Below are 20,904 nucleotides of genomic sequence, written 5' to 3'. Positions count from 1 at the left end.
AGTTCAAGTGGAATTAATGATATTAATCCACAGCTTACTCTTGACTGAACCCGTAGGGTCACACAAATAGTACGTAAACGGATCAAGTATTTAATGGCATTAAATACTCCATCTATGAATATTCGGAACCGACGGATCTTGGTTTCAGTGGGAGCTAAGATCGTCACAGGCAAGAAATGAATACTCCGGAAACGATGATATTGCCGGAAACGGAAATATGGATCGTATCGGAAATATGAATATTATCCAAGTCGTAGATGTTGCCGGAAACGGAAACATGGTACGTATCGGAAAATATTATTGGAAATGGAAATATTACCAGAATCGGAAATATTGCCGGAAACGGAAATATTGCCGGAAACGGAAATATTGTCAGAATCGGAAATATTGCCGGAATCGGAAAATAATTCCGGAAACGGAAATATTAAATATTTGTTCGAAACGGAAATTAATTCCGGAATCGGAAATATTAAATATTGTTCGTATCGGAAATAGATTCCGGAAATGGAAATTTAATCGGAAGCGTATCGTACGAATTAGCATCGGACGAGGCCTGCTGGACGAAGGCCCAGCACGAAGCCAGGCCGTCGCCCAGCAAGCACGCACGCCACAAGCCCAGCGCGCGCCAAGGCCACGGATTCGTGGGCCTTGCTGCGTGGGCTGCAGCTCGCACGCATGGGCAGTCCTTGTGGCTGCCGTGTGTGTGTGAGTTTGTGCTCATGCGTGATTCCTGAATCTGCAAGAGTCAGTGTATGATTAAATGTCTATTCCTAATTGGATAAATTAATTAAATAGAATTCATGTAGGATTCTAATTCCAATTAATTCGCATCCTACTAGGATTACGATTCCTTTTCCATAACTCTATAAATAAAGGCCTAGGGGTCATAATTTATATACAAGTTTCAAAGTATTCAAAAGTGAGTTTTTTGAGAGAAAATTAAAACACATCTTGCTCATAAAAGTGCCGAATTTTCTAGTACCTTAAGGGCGATTCTAGTTGGTCAATCTTAAGGCGGATCCGGACGTGCTGTGGACTATCTACGGAGGGACGACATTTGGAGTCCTAAAAGACTTGTTCTTGTTCGGTTCGGGCGCAGCTAGGGAGGGCACGCAACAAAGAGTATGCATCTAATTATGCTATATGATTATGTGTAAATAATATGATTCCTGGGTTAATGGTTGTTTCCGCATGATTTATGTAAATGTCATATGTATCATAACCTAACAGTTTTGGTGGTGGGGTGGGATGTTTTGGTGGTGGAGAAGGTTGTTTTGGTGGTGGTGAATGTTGTTTATGTGGTGGTGAGGTTTGAGTGGAGTGAGGTGGTGGAGTGGGGGATTTAGATGATGAAGAGGGCCTGCTTTTGGGGTCAGTTTCTGCAGCAGGCTTAGCCTTGGCTTTTTGCTTAGGAGCAACAGGCTTTTTGCTTGGGATGGGGATTCTTATGTTGGTTGTGGTTGAGAGCCACCTCGAAACACCTCATCAACATCATCTTTGCTAATGATTCTCACGTACTCAGTGGTCAAGTCCTTATAATCAACCACAGGCACCTCGATAGCAACAGTGAACTCCATTTGTTCATGAATTTCCTTAAAATGTCCTCCATTTCTTGTTGTTTCCCCCTTTCCTATTCCTCCTCTCTTTGAGCCCTCAACCATTCATCTTGTCTCTCCTTAAGCTTCCTCTCATTTTCCTTTCTATGATTCTCAATTGTGGCAACAACAGTCCTAAACACCAACCCTAGATTATCTGTTCACTCAACCCAAATTTCAACAATATCTTTACCCCAATTCCATCCCCACAACAGCCTCAATGTCTTATCATCTTTCAACTCTACCTTATCACAAGGAGACTCAATAAACAAGCTAAACTTACTAGGTAAAAACACATACTGCTTAATGATTCCTCAAAAATATCAAGAAACAACCTCAACAAACAATACTTTTATCCATGCATGTAACTCTCACATCAAAGCTATGTGATCCATAATGCAATAACAATCATCCTAAAGGGAAAATTTAAGAAAAAAAAACATGAATTTCCATTCCAACAACCACAATTCATCAATAACCAACATCGAATAATCAAGTTCATCAATAAACAATACAATTCTAGGAAAAAACAACCACTAACCAATCAATTAATCACAACAAATTTTTGCAATTTCAAATATTAACTGACAATTTCACAAAACCCTAACCCTAATCAATTTCGCGAAAAAACTGAGCTTTACAAGCAAAATAAACAGCGAAAAATAGATTATTACCTTGAAATAGATTATCCAACTTCAAAAATGGCGCTTCCTCTTCGACTCTAACTCGCGCTATAAATCGCCTTAAATTTCCCCCCTTTTGTCGTGAATTAACCAAAATCACACCCACGAACTCACATTTACAATACGCAACAAATTTCACAAGAAGAATGAAGATCTACCCAGATTTTTTTAGGTTTCGATTAGAATTCAAGTATGAGGAAGAACAGAGGAGAGGAGAGAGAAAGAGAAGAAGATGAGAAGTTTTTTTTTTTGGAATTTCTGTCAAGGACTTATAGGTAAATCGCGCCAAACTCAATTTAAGGGCAAAATGGTAAAACGCAACTAACGACGGACTAACGCTCTTTAACTCCAAGTGCATCTCATGAACAATACGGAAAATTAGGGGTATAATATGTGATTCGAAAGACGTGGGTGTATTTGGTGCATTTCGCCAAACCTCATGGGCATTTCATGAAAAATCGTTTTTACATTAGTGGGCCCACATAATGATTTCATCTATTTTTTCCGTTTGCAGGTGGTACAAACAAGTTTTAATATTTTTTTAGGTGGTAAAATACAAGATTTAATTTTTTAGGTGGTGAGAAAAAAACTAAATTTGTATAGGTGGTAAAAAACTATTTATCCTAAAAAAATAACTACTTGTATGTTTCTTCGGTTTTTTTGTATTGGCACCATTTGCAATATTACACTATTCACACACTCTCTTTTACTCCGTATTAAATTTTTAAGATTCATACATAATGAATTATATAGTTATGTGATATCTTGTTAGATACGTCTCAATATATATTTTCAAAATATTAACTAAACTAATGTATAATTAGAGAAATTAATGACAAAAAATCTACATTAGCAAACGCGAAACATCAAATGGTGCAAGTAAAAAATCAAAAGAGGTATTAAACCGGGATAAAATTTAATCATTTTGGGTAACATTATATTCGTGCGACTCCCTCCGTATATGAGGGCGGGGAGGTCAATATCTGATATGTATTTTAAGATGCATATCACCCCACTAAACGACAAAATAGACATAAGACAAAAATTAAACCAGGTTCCATTTTTCAAAGAACAGATGCCATTTTGAAAAAATGGATGCCATTTTGAAAAAATGGATGCCATTTTTCAAAATTTCCAAAAACGGATGTCATTTTCAAAAAAATTGATTTTGTCCTTTAGCGTTTGTCTTATCCCTATTTTGTGAAATACATATCAGATATTGATTTATATTTCCTCCTCCGTATATGATTAAGCGGTGCACTTTTCATAGTCATACATATTTTATTAAGTGGTGCGTTTTTCATTTATAGAAATTTTCTTCTTACCCCATGAACTCAACTAGTCATATTTTATCATTTTTTTTGTCTTTTCTTTCCTTTAAATATTTTAATACCAACTATCTTTTATTATAAATTTATAATTGTTTATTTATCATTTTTATTATTTAATAAAATAAACTTGTGAATCGAAAACTAAACTTTCGTTCGCAACCAAAAAGAGGAAAGAACGACGGCTGAAAAAGGAAAAATTGATGGGAATAAATCAATAAATGATATATATGAGCCTTTTTTTTATTTTATATTTTTAATTTTCTATGGTATATATGAGTCAATAAATGATAAAAGCCACGTAAACACCCTCATAAGCCAAAGGTTACCGATTGACCGAAAAAATTCCGATTACAAGTTAAATAACTTAATAATAATAGATGGATATAAAAGGTTCACTTAATCAGATATAATCAAAAGTTAGACTTGTTAAAAATAAATGGAGCAAAGGTTGACTTAATCCCATCAATTTTTCCTTTAATAAAATAAACGTGTGAATCGAAAACTAAACTTTCATTCGCAACCAAAAAGAGGAAAGAACGACGGCTGAAAATGTCAAAGGAGGGGTAACGTTGTTCGCTCTGTTTTTGTGGAGCGCCAGTCATCTCTTCATTCTCTTTCCTTCCTCAACATTTCTGAATTTTCTCGTTATCTCTTAACTTCTCCCGGAATCTCTCTTTCTCTCTCCTCATTGCGTTGAATTTTTTGTCGGAAATTTCCATTTTCCTCAAATTTGATTTCGCTCTAGCTTTTTCTTCGTAATTATTGCACCATTAATCACCTACATTTCTAACGCATTTCCAATTTTTGCGGAACTTTCAGGTAAATTGTTTCAAATTTCATGGTTTCTTGATGTTTTGGTTTGTAATTTCTGTACGAATATAATCAAATTTCCCCTGTAATTTGATGTTCTTATTTTGAATATTTACGACATTTCTTTAATCTGATACTTGATTGCAATTGATCATGATATATGATGAGTTAAAGTATTGTAAACATGCATTTTTTGGATTAGTTAACTTAATTTGATTATTAATAGAATTCCCAATTTGAATTTATGAATGTTAGGGTTTGCAATCTCCAGGTTATACAATCTGAATTACCTCGCAAAACTATGATTGAAAATTAGAACCCCTTTAGAATGTTTGGGTTTAAGAAAAAGGGTGCAGGATCTACTGCAGCTAGTCCTGCACACCCTGATGCTGAATCAGGCCTTCGGTCGAGGCGAACATCGTCCGAACCTATATCGATCGCCCAAGCCCTAGATGGAGACCTAGAGAACAAGTCAGTGCAGGAGCTTGAGAGCTATGCGGTTAATAAGTCTGAAGAGACAACTAAGTCTGTTAACAATTGTCTTAAGATTGCTGAGGATATTAGGGAGGATGCTACAAGGACCCTTGAAACCTTGCATCAGCAAGGCGAGCAAATTCATAGGACTCACGAGATGGCGGTCGGTATTGACCAGGATTTGAGCAAGGTATATCTTTGCTTCTATCATGTATGGCAATGGACACAGTTTGCTAGTTTTACCAGTTAGTTATATGGGCCTTGAGAGGCATCAATGATTTAACTTTCGCGATAATTGCTTGTGTATTTGTTTGTTGCTGATTATTGGAGTAAAGGCCTAATAACAATTAAATGAATGAATTAGTTGTTAGCTGTGTGATGTTAAGAGTGCATATTATTGGTGTTTTGATTTCTGTACTTTCACGTTTCTACAACTAGTTATATCTTATTTAGGTCGTATCTTCCGGAATAAATGGTACAAATGCATATACGAACTGAAAAACGTGGAAATATGTGCAATGATTTGTTCCTCAGCTCAATGTGTAAGTAGAACAGAAACGAATCTGGAAACCAATAAACTTGATATTGTAGAGCCTTGTCAGTTGTCATATAGGAAGCTGGTAAGTATAAGAACTGAACTTATATTCATATGGTCATGGAAGATGTAGTTGTGAATGATGTTTATGTTGTTCCATTATAGATACCCCTTGAGTGATTTTGTGCTGTGTGCTACAGTGCTTTCTACGCCACATAGCTATAGGTTATGTAGAAGACCATGTGTAAAAGGCTTGGTAGATTGAAAAAAAGGCTTTTGCTTATATTACTTTATCCAAAGCGTTACTCTGATGGACAAATACTTTTTTTGTTCTTTTGATATGATATTTTCAGGGAGAAAAGCTGCTAAACAGTCTTGGTGGAATGTTCTCCAAGACATGGAAGCCAAAGAAGACTCGCAGCATAACAGGGCCGCTTTCTACACCAGGTCTTTTTCACCTGATTCATGTTGTTTGGGGATACATTCATCTCTTTTGTTTCCATGTCTTGTTCATGGATCATGAATACAAAATGTGTAGTTGTTTAATGGAGATTTTTGTTCATTATTTTGGCAGATGCACCATCCAAAAGTGCAACAAAAGAGCAGAAAGAGAAGTTAAAGGGTGCTCCTGTACCAAATGGAAAGCCAAGTAGTAAAACACCGCCTTCTGAACAATCAGCAACCATGCAGAAAGTTGAGGTCTGTAAAGTGGAGTTGCACTAGTATTTTGATCAAATTTTTAGAAATAATTACTTTAGCACATTTGATTCTTGATTCTGAAATTTTATTTTATTCTGTATATGTAATCAGTTGGAAAAGGAAAAACAAGATGATGCTCTTTCAGATTTAAGTAATATTCTGGGTGATCTCAAGGGTATGGCAGTGGATATGGGGTCTGAACTCAATAGGTAATTTTTTGCTGTCACCTTAAATAAGAAGTCTGGAAGTTTTATTTTAAGTTTTGCTTTACTTTTAATTTGTACTCAGCTAGTTTCGTGCTACTACTCGTCTTTATAAGTTATGATGGACTTTGTGAATGCAGGCAAAACAAAGCTCTTGATCATCTTGACACAGACATGGATGAGTTAAACTCCAGGGTGAAAGGGGCTAACCAGCGTGCTCGCCATCTACTTAAGTGAATAGATCAGTTACCTAAGGTTCTTGTTGGTTTGTAATTGGTCTATATAATTTCATTTGTATTTGTTCCACAATTGTTAGATGTTGTAATTCCATCCATTCTTTTACTTGTATGGTGGTTGGTTTTACAATCGTATCATACCTTCCATCTGTATACATGACACAACTACACAAGCAATAAATAACTAAGGCTGTTTATTTTATGAAGCTGTCTATAAGTTCCCTCTTTTGGCATTCGACAGTCTGTTGTCTATAGAAATTCAGAGGTTTTTGTTATCGGAAATGGAAATGTTCAGAATAACTGGCTGAGAGTATTTTTAAGCTTTCCTTAAAAAAGAACCGTAGTAACTAACACAAGCAGGAGCTTGGAAGTTGTAAATGGTCACAAATACTGTATGAACTAGTTTTTTGCCCTGTTCGTTCATGAGGTAATGACTACTAATATGGGATTTTATAGGATATGTTTTTTTCACCGTAACTATTAAAAGCAGCTAATCTTGTAAAAGTGATGAATTACATAATATGGAGGCGTTGGAATGGTCTAAATGGCCTAGCTGATCAAATGGGGTTCGTTAAGACAATTGAAAGTTCTTGCATGTGAAAGGGCCGGGGAAAGGTTTGGATGGGGAGCACAAACCATGACAAATACTTGATGAATGAAGCACTACGATTTTCTTGCAACCTGGGTAAGTGGGTATTTTTTTTGACCCTTGGTATTTTCATTTAGTGTTATTGGACTTTTATAAAATACCCTATAAAAACCCTATATGCAAAGACCCTATAAGGTCCCTGTCCAATCAAAAGATAAAGGGTCAAGACCCTTTTAAAATTGGCCCGACCCTTATACGGTTATATCCATTGGGCTACCCCGTCCAATAACCAGGTCTAGGCCTTATATGGTGAACTATCCTCTATGTACTCTGTCAAACTGAATTGTTGAATTTCATTTTTCCCGACACATTCCACCTCATCAAGTATTTGTCATGGTTTGGAGGTTGTCTAAATCGATACTGGGTATACCATAACAATGATATACTAGGGACATGTTGGTAATTTTAAGTGGAGTAAAGGTGGGTGACCCACCATCAATTACAACTTCAGATATTTTCAACTTCTCTCTCTAAAAATCTGTTCCAAAATTTGAATTTCAAATTTTTTTTTTTAAATTTCAGTTTTTCTTTTATTTCTATTTTATAATTTACTGATTATTAATTTAATGTAATGTAAAAAATCAGGTGGGTTTCATTTTTACAGTTTCTTTTCAAAATACGGTTCTTTCGTCTTCTTCCTCCTTGCGTGCTCTCCCGCTCAATTGTTCTCCCTCCAAATTCTCCGGCAAGAACTGCCCAAATTGTCAGCCTCTCGTTAGAAGGTTAGCCACTTCGTGACCGGTTTCCAATTCATACCTTCCAAAAAGGGTGTTTGCCAGGGCGATTATAATCGGTGATATTTGTTAACTAACGAACTGCTCAACTTTTCCAGGTGAAGTTAATTTTTTTCTGTATGAATTGATGTTTAGTTCTTGTTTTGGTAATATTTTATGTTTTCACAGTTTTTTGGGGCTGATTTGATTTTTAGGGTTTCACCATTTTGTTTGACAATTGTGTTGCTGATGAATTGAAAGTGAATTTTTTTCACAATTATGTTCTAATTACTTGAAGTAGCTCTTGTTATGGAAATTTAAGTGTGTATATTTAATTTAGTGATGAAGTAGCTATTTTATGGAATTTTCATATTTGGGGTTAATTAGTGGTTAATTTGTGGTTATTATGCGAATTTTATACTGTGATGTTTGTTGTTGAATTACTTTCCAAGTCGAATTAAGTAATTTGATAAGCCTTCGTTTAGGTAAAGTTAAACTGATATGAAGGGGTGCCTGATTAATATTTAATTCGTGTGATGGCATGCTTTTAAAACTACCTTTGTTTGTTTTATTGTTGTTTGGTACTTGATCAGGTACCAAATGGAAAATATTACATATTTTGGTACATTTAGGTAAAGGATATATGATTTGGTATTTTCTTTGGTACCAAACCTAAATTACCAATGTGTTTGGTACTGTTATATCGAAGGTATGCATGGTATAATGATTGGTAAAATTGTATTTGTAGGATGGTTATCAAGGGACAAAGTGGTAGCAGCAGCAAACCTAGGGTGAGTGTCACTGCTCATTTTATGAGTGTATCGTATTTGCTGATAATTGATAGTATGTATATTGTTATACGTTTATTAACAAGATATGTATTTCAATATTGTTTTTAAGGAAAAACGCGTGGAAGTTGCTCGGAATAGTAAGCTAAAGGGCAAAGACCCTGTCGTCGATGAAGAAATGGAAGAAGATGAGGAAGGGCGATCGCTGTCTGGGGATGACAGTGAAGAATCTGTTTTTGACGGGGATGCATATGAAGATGTTGAAGATGATGAATATGAGGATGAGATATATGAGGACGAAGAATTCGAGGATGAATTATGCCAGAGAACAGTGAAACGTGCGCCAAAGAAAAGGCAATCTGCTTAAAGCAGGAGGGTTATTTCATACGATGAAGTAGAGGAGGAAGAAGATATAGAAGACGAAGACGGTGAATATATGGATGGTGGGTATGAAGATGAAGGAGAGGATGTTGTTGTTCGCGTTCAGAAAAGAGGGAAGAGTTGGAAGGAGGTCGGGCAGAATGCTTTGAAGAAGAAGGCACATCTGCAGATGATGCGGAAGAGGCGTAGAGAGGATTATGATGATGTTGACGAGGGAAGGAGACCTGTGAAGAAGACGATACTTCCTGCGATGAAGCAGATGGGTAGGAAGTTTGATGAAACAGGGGTAGCAAAAGGAAAGCCCCCTGCAAAACAGAAGGCAATCAGAGGGAATAACAGGAGGATGTTTGTGCGGGTATATAATTTTGAAATTTATTCATTGTTTTTAAGGATTTTTATGGTATAATAATGTTTTTTCTATGTAGTTGATGCTAATGTTTTTTTCATATTTAGGTACCAATTCCGAAACATCCTATGTCTAGGGGTGAGTATGCGAAGTTTCACGGCGTGGTAGTTGCTACTCAGCGGGCTAATTGTGGCCGGAAGGTACTATTGATCCTTTATTTAAAGATGAATTGTGTATTTTGATTAGGTTTTGTCAGTTGATAATTTCAATTTTTTACTTAAACTATTATGTGTAGCAACCAAGCGTTATCTGTCGCACGGATGCATTTTCTAAGATTATTGCTGCTTTTAATGAGTCAAGGAGAAGTTGCGTTAGGAAAATGGGTTTCGGGGGGATATTGGATTTGAAAATATCCAAGCTACCTAGGCAGCTGTGCTACTGGCTGATGTCCCGGTTGGATGGGGGTAACAGTTACCTTGTTGGAGGGGACGGCCATGTGTTGCCGATAACTGCTTCCCATTGGGAATATGTATTCGGATTCCAGAACAGCGGTCTTCCGGTGCCAGTGAAGGAGTCTGATCTTCCTCCAGGCACCCTTAAAGCGATGGCCCTCAAGTATGGTGAAAAGAATACATCAACCTCAAAGAGCACAATAATCATAGCAAAATCTGTAAAGGAATTGGCAGGGCCGGTTGACGGTGAAGGAAAGATAAAGCCCCTGGCTAATCAGCGTGATAGGGCCTCGTTCATGGAAAATTTCATGATTGTGTTGCTGGGGCAGATTTTATGTCCTTCTACCGATGGGGGTAACATGTCTTTAAAATTGCTAGGTGCAGTTTCCGTGGCAAAGAATGCATCATTGTACAATTGGTGTGAGTTTTGTCACACATGGCTTTTAGACTACGGAGACGCCTGTCAGCGGAAGATAGACCATCAGGGGTATGCCGCTGGGACTGGTGGTTGTGTGTTGTTTTTGCTGGTGCGTCTATCTTACTGAAATATTTAATGTTTTAAATTATATAAAAGGTTAATACTGTTATTGTTGTGGTGTTAGTATCCTGTCTTATATTACAGTATCTTACCTGAAAGTGGATTTGTTTTACAGATTTTCTACCTAGACCATTTATGCAGGCATCCTGTGAGATGGGATGAGTTTCCCAGGATCAAAGCCTGGACACAGGAGGAAGTGGATGAGGCCAAGAACCGGGATAGGAAAGCGAGTGAAGATTATGGAAGGATTACGGTGGGTAACTGGTTGTTAGTCGGTCGTATTTGTCATATTAAATTTTGTATTATCTAATCTGACTGAAATCTATTCCTTTTATAATCTTTCCAGACTGTTGATGTTGTGTACGGGGATCCTCATCCCCTTTACGGCAGGGAGGGTAGACGGTCTCCCGCAGTAGAGGTTGCTGAGATGGTAGCACAGATGACTTCTTCAGAATGGAGACGCACCCTAGCTCAGGAGGTCACAGAGATGGTATGGGAAGTTAAACGCTTTCCTCAATTTTATGTTGATGTTAGTGATTAATAGCCATAAATGTTTAAGGATTTCAAATAGTACTCATAAATGTCTTTAGGTGTACCATATGAATGATATTGATGTTGTTTGGTACTCTCTGTAGTGGGATAATTATCAAATATTGAGTGTTAGTGATAAACAGGCATACATGTTTAACTAGTAAAAAATAGTACTCACCAAGGTCTGGAGGAGTCATGTCTGTGTGTATGAATTACTTTACCTTTTTTTTTTCTGTTTAGGTTATGGGGCAGCTTGCTCCATTATTGCAAGATCGCCGGGGCGTATCCCGTGAAAGAGGAATGAGGTCATATCATGCTACCGATCATTTGACGATAGATGTTGATGGTGTGGCTATGCCGTTGGACAAGTCTGTCAATAAGGTGCTTACAGAGTTGGATGCCGATGACGATTCCGATGTGGAGTTGCAACCGTCTGATGGGGGACGTGTATTTGTGGGCCCTCATGGGAGTGTGCCAGTTATGAATCCCCTAGACCCGGTCAGCCACGGTGATGTACCTTTGGTCCACACTGCTGTCAGCCACGGTGATGTACCTTTGGTCCACACTGCTGATGATGTTGGTGTAGTAGCAACTGAGCCAGAAACAAGCAAGCACCTGGTCGACCAGACACATCAGCACGGACAGGTTCAATCTGGTGACGGGCCACCTTCAGATGGAATGTCATCGGAGAAGGTGGGACAGCTGGGTGTAGTTGAAGACAAAGAGGATGATGAAGACAATGGTGAGGAGAATGTTGAGGAGCCGGAAGAGCAGGATGGTGGCGTCAAGGATGGGGGGCCGAATAACAGGGATGATGACGATGATGAGGGACCGGCTAATGGTCCTGTGCAAGGAACGGTTGCAGCATCGCCCTTGGAGAACATCGCTCAAGAGAACCCCTCTGAAGATAAGAACAGTGAAGAGAACACCAGTCAAGATAACCCCACTGAAGGGAAGACCACTGATGAGAATCTCCAAACTGATGACCAAGAACGACCACGGGAGAAATTGATCCTAAGGATTCCGAGAACAAACCCAAAAACACGCAATCGGCAGACGCGAGTACGAATGACAAAACTTGAGAGTGACGTAGTAGCTTATGTGGAGTCATACAATCCTAAAGGGAAAGAGCAGTACGTTCTACAACTTTTACTCATGTAACACTTAAGTACGTTGTATACACTAATGTACGTTGTACATTTATGTAATGATAATCACTTGTATCTGTATTTTATGTTTGCAGGGGGGCCATGCTTATCGAGTGTGATGGTAATGATGCAAATCAGATGATGTGCTACTCGGTTGTGCGTCCTAGGGAGTACGTGCATTCCCAGTACGTTCGGGCCGTTGCAAACATATACAACAGGGAATGGGCTCTAGAATACCCAACGAATTCTCGCAGAATCATGCTAGACTCCTCATTTGCGGTATGTTCTCCTAATATTCACCATTAATGAAACCAATAAAGTAAGCGTACGAGGTTGCTTAGTTATTGGTTGTTGTGCTTTACAGTATCAGAAATTAAAGACGAGGGAAACATATGCTGGTCTGCTGAAGAAGTGGTCCACCCCTCTCCAGAAGATTGTGTCAGCTGATATATCTGTGGTAAGTCTAATTAGTCTTTTTACTCCATGTTTAGATGTCTGATTACTCTGGTTGGTAATATATGCCAACAACATGTGTCTGACTATTTTCGGACTAATAACTGAGTGATGAGGCCGTATTTTAAGGATTCGGAAATAAGTTCCTACATGCCTTTTACGTTGAATGATTGCTCTCTATTTGGTCAGTTCGGGATCTGTCTTCTTTTTTAGGAACGTCCTTGTACAATTTGTTATTTTAGTTTTTGGTGTATTAATTGTCCGCGACACACAGATATGCGATTTGTAAGAATTTGTAATTATCATGTCCAGGTCTATGTTCCAATTGTGGACAACGGACATTGGTGGTGTGTTGCTTTTGCACTGAAAGACCAGAAGAGATGGTTCATTGACAGCATGTATACTAATCCTGCTTCCGAGCATTCTGGGGATGTTAAAAAATTGGTATCTAATCATGTGATATGTAGTTTTTACTTAGTTTTTACTTAACCTGGTTTGGTGGGAGTTTAAGAACATTGACTTCACTCATTTTATTGTACTAACATAATACGGTCTCCTCATTCCAGATAGCAGCTGTGGAGTACGTTCTACATTGGAGGGACACGCAGTATAATGCAGCTCTTGTTTGGAAGTTGAAGCAAATGCATACTTGGCCCTTGGACTCCATTAGCTTCCCTGACTACAACGACAAGTACTGTTTATGCTACCTTTTCATCGTCGAGTAACCACCGTAAGTCTTACTGATATGTTTTGTTTGGCTTTGTAGTCATGCGTGTGGAATAGTAATGCTTATGGCTATCCAGGAAAGTGCAAGGGCATTTACAAAGACGATGCAAGTGGTAAGTCCTCTACTACTGTAACTGTAAGTGTTATACCCCCACACTATAAACTTACAGTTGTCTTTTCAAACTTGTTTTGGGACAGGGGGACATCAGTATAGCTCGGGAGGCACTGTTTTTGTCTCACTTGAATTCAGATTTCAACTCCTGCCGCCCGCTTCTTCCCCAAATCGTTGCAACCCACTGCCCAGTTCGTTGATGTTTGGTCGTGCTTCATCTGCTAACGTTTAGGGTTTTTAACCGAAAAAACAATTGCACACTTATCTGGTCATTTTTTTAAATGTGATTAACGCGTGAACTAAATCATAGTTTTTGTCTTTTGATACTCACATTATTCCTAGGAGATGGGATTCATTGCTTGCAGGTATGTTTTGTAAGTTTTGTGGTATGCTTTGTATCGTGCATTAAAGATCTACAATACGAGTTTGGTACGTGTTGTGGTACTTAATAGGTTGTTTGGTACCGTTATTAGAAAATTTTGGGTACAATCTACGAGTTTGGTACAGCCTGAACTTTGTTCCGGTTTTGCATGGTACCAAGCATAAATTGAGTACCAAACAAGATCAGATATGTACCACACGAACATTAGTAATTGTTGCTACAAAAGTTGGATGATTAAGAGTTAGACAAAATAGTACGCAAACACGGTGACCTCAGTAATCAAAATTTGCGGTGTTTATGAATTTAGTCAATAACTACTTTTTATTTCAGCAGTGTTTATTGTTATAAAGGATAAAAAGGTTATATCAAGTCCTAAGTCAGGTCCGACCCGTTCGACAGGCTGGTAATTTTGTATCGAAATACAATTTTGGCACATTAGTTTTTTTAGATACATAAGTACTGGCACACGAGTTGAGATATTAAGAGTAAAATTAACGGTTGCTACAAAATATTAAGTACTGGCACACGAGTTGAGATACATAAGTACTGGCGCACGAATTTCTAAATTTTGTATAATTCATCCTGTAATCCATCCAAAAAAACAAGAGCATTATATATATTTATGCAGATCGTGTGAAGTAGTTTCCATTATTAAGTTGTTTCCATTATTTAAAGCGAAGAGGGTAATACGAATCATGGATTACATTATCCCCCGTTACCATTGGGTAATATGATTCTGGACGGTTCTTTGTAAATGAACTCCTATTTAATTTTCGGTAATATTAATCATATGTTATAAGGGTTACAGTTTGGTATACCTCTTCTATTTGTTTCGGACTCAACTGAATACTAATATGAGATAAAAACGTACAATACCTTGGTTTGGTACATTATCAGCCGTAAATTATCACCCGTTTGGTATCAAGTTCGGTAGTTGGGTTTTTATTGTGGTTAATTCTCGTTAATTTGAATTTGAAAATTGAAAAATGTGATCTTGTGTATTGTTTGTAGAGTAATCTGGAATCAACACATAAACATATGTTTAAACTAACCAAATCACACTTTTACATTCACACTAACCAAATCAAAGAAAACATTATGCTGAAGGAGGATGTCAAACACACAGGGTAATTAAAAAAATAACTAAAGCAATACATTTGTGAAATATGAAACAATCACACAGCTAACACTATGGCATTGAAATAATAGTATGCAAATGGCCAGACTTCCAGGACATTACATGCCACCACACTGAATCCTCCAACTGTAGTTTGCATTCCCCACACTTGTGTCGAAATTATTGAAATCAATGTCACTCGGTACATTAAGTAGTGGTTCCCTAGGGTTCAAGGTATTTGACCCTTCCCTCCACAGGTCACAGACGCACTTATATTTAAACCTTGTGTAAGTGCCATTTGTTTCTTTGTACTCTAGGGTTTCATAGTATCGAAAATTAAGGGTACGTACTCTTTCGGAGAATTTCCAATCAAAGTCGGGGCGGTAGTATTGATTGATCAATTCCATGGCCCACTTCTTGCATGCGAACACTGAATTAGCCCTAGTTGGCTTGTCCATCTTAGACCATATGACACCCATTATATTAGCATCTCCGGCAACAATTTCGACGCTCTTGGACTTCGCACATCCGTGTTGGTCTGGTTCAACCACCGCATATCCATACTTTTCCGCGAGGTCGATCTCGAATTGTTGTATGAGGTCGTGTTTGCGAGCAGTTTTGTGTTGTTCCGTATAATCGAAACGGTAACGGTGGTTAGGACAGACTCGAGGGTAATAATTTGGCGGAATTTCCATTTTCTCGAATCAAATGCTTTGTGAAGACAATGAAGTTTATGGAAATAACCCTCACAGGAAGTGTTATTTATAGAGCGCCTGTTTTAACCGTCACATAACTGCCACCTTATCCATTTAATAAAAAAAAAACACCCATATTTCGTTATGCTAACCTTACACTATTCCTTTAATTTGAAAAAATTATACCGTTGGTACCTCTGTCGCAATATAAACAGTACCAAACATGTGTTGTTCATTGGTTTGGTACTACTTTACTCAATGGTACCATATGCCTACGGAATAAGGGTGATCGTAGACCATGACAACCTCGACGAAATTATAACATGACCTTCGAAACTGTTAGTGTTATTTGTCGTTCGTTATTGAAAACCTAATTATCATTATACAAATTTTAAAAAAATACTTCATTTTAGCAATCATAGTTATTAAACCAAATCACACCTTTACATTACAATAACATAATCTAAAGGAGGATGACAAACACACCAAATCACACTTCACACTAGGGCATTTAAATAAAATTAAGCAAAACATAAGATGAAAAGAAAACAATCACACACCTAAAACTATGGCATTGAAATAACAGAACGAAAATGGGTAGAGAACTCCAATTCCAAGACATTACATGGCACCACACTGAATCCTCCAATTGTAGTTTGCGTTGTTCACACTTTGATCGAAATTATTGAAATCAATGTCACTCGGTACATTGAGCAGCGTATCCCTAGGGTTGAAGGGATTTGATGCTTCCTTCCACAGGTCACAGACGTACTTATATTTAATCCTTGTGTAAGTGTCATTTGTTTCTTTGTACTCTAGGATCTCATAGTATCGAAAATTAACGGTACGTACTCTTTCGGAGAATCTGCAATCGAAGTTGGGGCGGTAGTATTGATTGATCAGTTCCATGGCCCACTTCTTGCATGCGAACACTGAATTATCCCTAGTTGGCTTGTCCATCTTAGACCATATGATACCCATTACATTCTCATCTCCTGCAACAATATCGACGCTCGTGGGCTGTTCATCACCGTGTTGGTCTGCTGCAACCACCGCATAGCCGTACTTTTCGCGAGGTCGATCACGAATTCTTGTATGAGATCTGATTTGCGAGCAGTTTTGTGTTGTGCGACATGATCATATCGGTAATGGTGGTTAGGGCAGACGTTGGGGTATGCATTTGGTGGAATTTCCATTTTGCAAATGAAATGCTTTGTTGTTAAGAGATGTGAAGAGAGAATAAAGTTTTTGAATATCTCCCTCATACTAAGTGTTATTTATAGAGGATTTGATGTAACGGTCACAAAACTGCCACCTCTTCGGTTTTATATTATTTAGATAATCAACCGTCACAATATAGATAATCAACCGTCACAATATACTCACACTTATTGACGCCAACATTCACACTTAAGAAACCTTATATCTTCTTTAAACTTTATATCTTCTTCAAACTGCTGACCTTTGTTGTCAGTTATGATATTCAATTCGCGCGATTTTCAACCTAATACGCTTTAATATTTCAGCTTTATTAAAGACCCCCAAAGAAATTACCAGACAGCGTCCCTTCGTTACACTAAATGTTGACGAAAAAATAGGATTGTCGAGTATTAAGTAGCCCGTACGAAAATTTAGGATAGTCGAGTACAAAGGCGTTATCGAAAATTACAATAAAATTACCCACAAATGGTAATTACACAATATGGTTCATTAAATAGTTGCAAACACTTAACATACTTGCAATCACTTATCATAAGACACACTTACACACATCTACAAAGCCTAATTTCATAAACAGAAAGACGCACTAAAATTACACAGTTGTACACAATGACATCAATTTTTAAAATAACATTTACAACTTACACTGCGTCACACTAACTTACTATTAATATGTACTACTTATAATGCTTCACACCTTACTTTAGCAAACATACGGAATTGCGTTAACGAAGGGAATAATCAGTCTCACGGAGCAAGTGTAGGGGACTTGATACGCTCAATTCCTATATTAAGATCAATCACCCTTTGTTCTGCGTCATCATATTGCTCAATGATTTCTTTCATATGGTCACAAAGATCCCCATGACCACCGATACGCAGCGCCTGGTGTAGCGATGTAAAGAAATGACGTTGCATGGATTTGAGTCGATGTATATGTTCTTTGCAATTTTGTATCCCATTCTCCATTACCTTGTTCATTTCATCAACGCCTTGCTCCACATCGTCATAGCTCTGTAGCAAATCCTTGAAAAGGGTCTCAGCCCGATTATTCCCTTCCCACCTCATTCTTATCATTGTTGATTTTATGCAGTCACGTTGAGTTATTTTCGCTTCCTTGATTTGTTGCACCTTTGCATTAATTTCTTCCATGGCACGTTCTTCCGCCGTGGGTCTATGAGAGACGCCAGACCATCTTGAGTTTGCGGACGATGCCATTTTATTATCGTATTTCTCCAATACATGCACTCTATAAACGTGAATGTGTTCTCCTATTTATAGAAGACGATCCCTGGGTCCGTCCTTATCCAAAGAATGTGGAAATGAATAACTACCTTTATTATTATAATGAAACTGCCTTTCTATATGTAACTACCCATCGGGGGTATGGTGCGCAATACCCGCCTACCTAACTTAAAAACTACCACGCCAAGTTTGTCATTGTTTTATCCCCATAAAGTACCATTCCCAAGGTTATGCTGTCTCAACCTCCTAAATCCAGAGTCCCAAACAATCCACACTCTCAACGATTGTTTATTAACTAAACCTTTTGTATAAGACATATATGTTTCATGTTTTTATGGTCCAGGTGTGATACGGAGTATTTATAAGTGTGTATATGAATAAGTTTGTATTGTTTTGTTTGAGTACATACTGGTAAAAAAAGTATACGGGAATAAATCATCGTATACCAAACCTAGTTAATTGGTAGTTTGGGGTTCCAAACGTAAAGATTTGAAGTTCATTTACTAACTTACGTAAAAACGTTGGGAAATGTGAGTCACATTAATTACTTTCAACCACTGTAAGTAATGGCTATCAACTACCTGTTCTAGTTTAACTTCATTTAATCTTCTCCCTTTATACAAACTTATAGCCATAAGTGTTTTCCCCCTCACTCAAAAGCCAATTTCTCATTACTACCTTTTAGCATGAAGAAACTGAAGTCGATTTCGAGTAGGGTTGCGCAAAACCAGGTCTCTGGGACTTGCCAAAATTACCTTTCACATCCAAATTGTGTTTTTTATTTCAATCCACCAAAATCAACAAACGTCCCTGAGTTGGACTACAACAACACCTCGTACTACGTCGACATGGAAGACTTAGAAATGCTTTTTCCGTTAGATGAAGCAATTAAGACGGACTTAAATTTTCAAGTTACTGCTGTCATGGACAAATTGCCGTACACCCATGAAAATTTCCCTTGTGCCATCATGGCAACAACTGAAGGGAATGCTGCTGCAGCTCACCGTCCTTTAATCAGAGACCAACCGCACATGCATTTGGGCTTCTGGAGGTTTCTCGACTGGTGCTCCAACCAACTGAGGGAACAACTTGACTGGAAGTTGTACCCAACGGAGCTTCTTGCAGTCGTTGACCCCGTCCCAGACATAGATGTCCAGGATCTACCAATTTATAACATCCCCGCCTTCGATGCACACATTTTCATTGCATCCTACTCAGACACTATTCACATTATGAGGGCGGAGGACTTTTTCTATAGCCTAAATGTCAGAGTGAGCCGGCGATTTTTTTGGGGCATGTCTCGTGCCTACACAGACATTTCTGTTGAGGGACAAAAGAAATTCGAGGGGGTACCAAATACGATCCCACGCGATTTGATTGTGTGAATATGGAACGCTAAGTCCATGACAAGGCCATCATTCAAGGCGAAATTCTTGAAACTGTTTGCAACCCACCACCCGGCTCTCTTGATTGTCACTGAAGCCAGGATAAGCGACGAACACTGTCAGGAACTGATAACTACCCTACCAGGAAAGTACGAGAGTGCACTGTTCGATAACATAGATCAGTGTGGAGGGGTGGTTCTTATGTGGCGCGTTAACGATCTATTCGTATCTTACAAAGAAGATGATTCCACGGCAGAAAGCGGCTTGTTCAACTTCACATTTGAGGTAAAAAGCGTACAACACCCCTCTTTCTACATACTCTACTTAGATTAAATGCCCTTTGAAACAACATTGATTACCTTTACATGAAATTTGACCTTAATATGAGAGTTTAGTACCGTAATAAGGTCGAAAAGGGTTCCATTCCCGTGCATGTAGTTGTACCTTTCTACTACTTTTCTTAATAACTTTTACGAATGTGGTACCAAACACAAACTACACTAGTATCATCTTTGCAATCCACCTTAATATTTCTGGACACTTTTAGATTGTGCGATGGCCTCTCCAAAATAATGTTGTGGGTAGGTAGCTAAGTAAGTACAAGAGTATATAAGTTCAAATGAAGACGCACCCAATTATATTCAATACGTTTCCTAATTCGACGTCTACTATGTAACTCATACTTACAATTTTGTGTACAACCGGTGGTTTACGTGTCAAGAAAGAAAAAAGTAGCCCGTACGTCGGAGTTGGGTCTATGAAGATGGCAAGGATTGAGGGTGAGTCAACTACAACAATTATAAACAACTAGGGTTCTTATTATATTGGTTTGTATTCGTAGTCGGCTATATTCTTATAATCAGTGTTGTGTAAGCTGAAGAATTAAATTCCTTAAGTGTTGTATTATGATATATAATGTTAGAATTTGTATTAAATTGAACAAGGTTTATTTATTAGTAATGCTAGACTATCATGACAAATGTAATGTTAATAACATATTAATTGTGAACTCATATAAATTCACATAAAATACGAATTGTCTATTTGGTACTACCGTGTGTACCAAATACCGATTACATAGTACAAATACAGTCCTAGGGCCTTACTGAAAACGACCAAAAAATACAAGCTTTTGGGAGAATTTTGCAAACCTCCTAGGGCTAAAGTAATAACACTTTCAGAATAAAAAAACATAAACTTACCGAGGACACACCGATTACGTAATGTTTGTGTATCCCAAACCGCATCATTTGGTACCCATATTAGCGAAGTGTAGGTACCAATTAGCATCAAATTTCTTCACTTGCGTCGCTGTTAGAAATATCGTACTCATCAGCTGAGTCAGGGTGAAAGTACACCATGTCCTCGTCGTGATAATATATCTTAGAACATCTCCAAGCGTAGGCCAGTTCCATCTGCTGATCGTAATGAGCAGGGTAGTTATGCGTAGAGTAAA

At 38.0% G+C, this 20,904-nt stretch overlaps 3 protein-coding genes across 4 annotated transcripts; all 3 read left to right on the top strand.

The window, feature by feature from the left end:
- The first annotated feature begins 4,114 nt into the window (after window positions 1-4,114).
- Window positions 4,115-6,768, top strand: LOC110801919 (putative SNAP25 homologous protein SNAP30). Of its 2 annotated transcripts, none has more exons than XM_022007322.2 (6): window positions 4,115-4,428; window positions 4,691-5,083; window positions 5,782-5,875; window positions 6,003-6,127; window positions 6,239-6,336; window positions 6,471-6,768. In XM_022007322.2, the coding sequence occupies exons 2-6, from the start codon at window positions 4,748-4,750 to the stop codon at window positions 6,565-6,567; spliced, it is 750 nt and encodes a 249-aa protein (XP_021863014.1). In that variant the 5' UTR covers window positions 4,115-4,428; window positions 4,691-4,747; the 3' UTR covers window positions 6,568-6,768. The 2 variants fall into 2 exon arrangements, with proteins under 2 accessions (XP_021863014.1, XP_021863015.1); XM_022007323.2 differs by having other exon boundaries at window positions 4,675-5,083.
- A 1,190-nt stretch (window positions 6,769-7,958) lies between these two features.
- On the top strand, window positions 7,959-9,479 carry LOC130459079 (uncharacterized). Its single transcript, XM_056826820.1, has 3 exons — window positions 7,959-8,047; window positions 8,677-8,719; window positions 8,829-9,479. The coding sequence occupies exons 2-3, from the start codon at window positions 8,678-8,680 to the stop codon at window positions 9,081-9,083; spliced, it is 297 nt and encodes a 98-aa protein (XP_056682798.1). The 5' UTR covers window positions 7,959-8,047; window position 8,677; the 3' UTR covers window positions 9,084-9,479.
- On the top strand, window positions 9,153-13,603 carry LOC110801924 (uncharacterized). The gene is made up of 11 exons (XM_056842348.1): window positions 9,153-9,452; window positions 9,551-9,643; window positions 9,739-10,422; window positions 10,549-10,686; window positions 10,780-10,923; window positions 11,205-12,097; window positions 12,208-12,391; window positions 12,477-12,569; window positions 13,132-13,256; window positions 13,332-13,404; window positions 13,490-13,603. The coding sequence occupies exons 1-11, from the start codon at window positions 9,153-9,155 to the stop codon at window positions 13,601-13,603; spliced, it is 2,841 nt and encodes a 946-aa protein (XP_056698326.1).
- The last annotated feature ends 7,301 nt before the right edge of the window (window positions 13,604-20,904 follow it).

The sequence above is a fragment of the Spinacia oleracea genome, chromosome 4 (assembly GCF_020520425.1).
Source record: "Spinacia oleracea cultivar Varoflay chromosome 4, BTI_SOV_V1, whole genome shotgun sequence".
In the NCBI taxonomy this organism is placed as follows: Eukaryota; Viridiplantae; Streptophyta; class Magnoliopsida; order Caryophyllales; family Amaranthaceae; genus Spinacia; species Spinacia oleracea.
Note: the sequence above shows the minus strand (reverse complement) of the source record. Positions and strands in the feature narration are given on the sequence as shown.

What these genes read in the sequence shown, in the direction of transcription:
- LOC110801919 (XM_022007322.2), top strand. Translation starts at nt 4,748, where the DNA reads ATGTTTGGGTTTAAGAAAAAGGGTGCAGGATCTACTGCAGCTAGTCCT. An exon ending in TTGACCAGGATTTGAGCAAG is followed by an intron (nt 5,084 to 5,781) that starts GTATATCTTTGC and finishes TGATATTTTCAG; the next exon opens with GGAGAAAAGCTGCTAAACAG. An exon ending in ATGGGGTCTGAACTCAATAG is followed by an intron (nt 6,337 to 6,470) that starts GTAATTTTTTGC and finishes TTGTGAATGCAG; the next exon opens with GCAAAACAAAGCTCTTGATC.
- LOC130459079 (XM_056826820.1), top strand. Translation starts at nt 8,678, where the DNA reads ATGGTTATCAAGGGACAAAGTGGTAGCAGCAGCAAACCTAGG. An exon ending in GTAGCAGCAGCAAACCTAGG is followed by an intron (nt 8,720 to 8,828) that starts GTGAGTGTCACT and finishes ATTGTTTTTAAG; the next exon opens with GAAAAACGCGTGGAAGTTGC.
- LOC110801924 (XM_056842348.1), top strand. Translation starts at nt 9,153, where the DNA reads ATGGATGGTGGGTATGAAGATGAAGGAGAGGATGTTGTTGTTCGCGTT. An exon ending in CTCAGGAGGTCACAGAGATG is followed by an intron (nt 10,924 to 11,204) that starts GTATGGGAAGTT and finishes TTTTCTGTTTAG; the next exon opens with GTTATGGGGCAGCTTGCTCC. An exon ending in AATCCTAAAGGGAAAGAGCA is followed by an intron (nt 12,098 to 12,207) that starts GTACGTTCTACA and finishes TTATGTTTGCAG; the next exon opens with GGGGGCCATGCTTATCGAGT.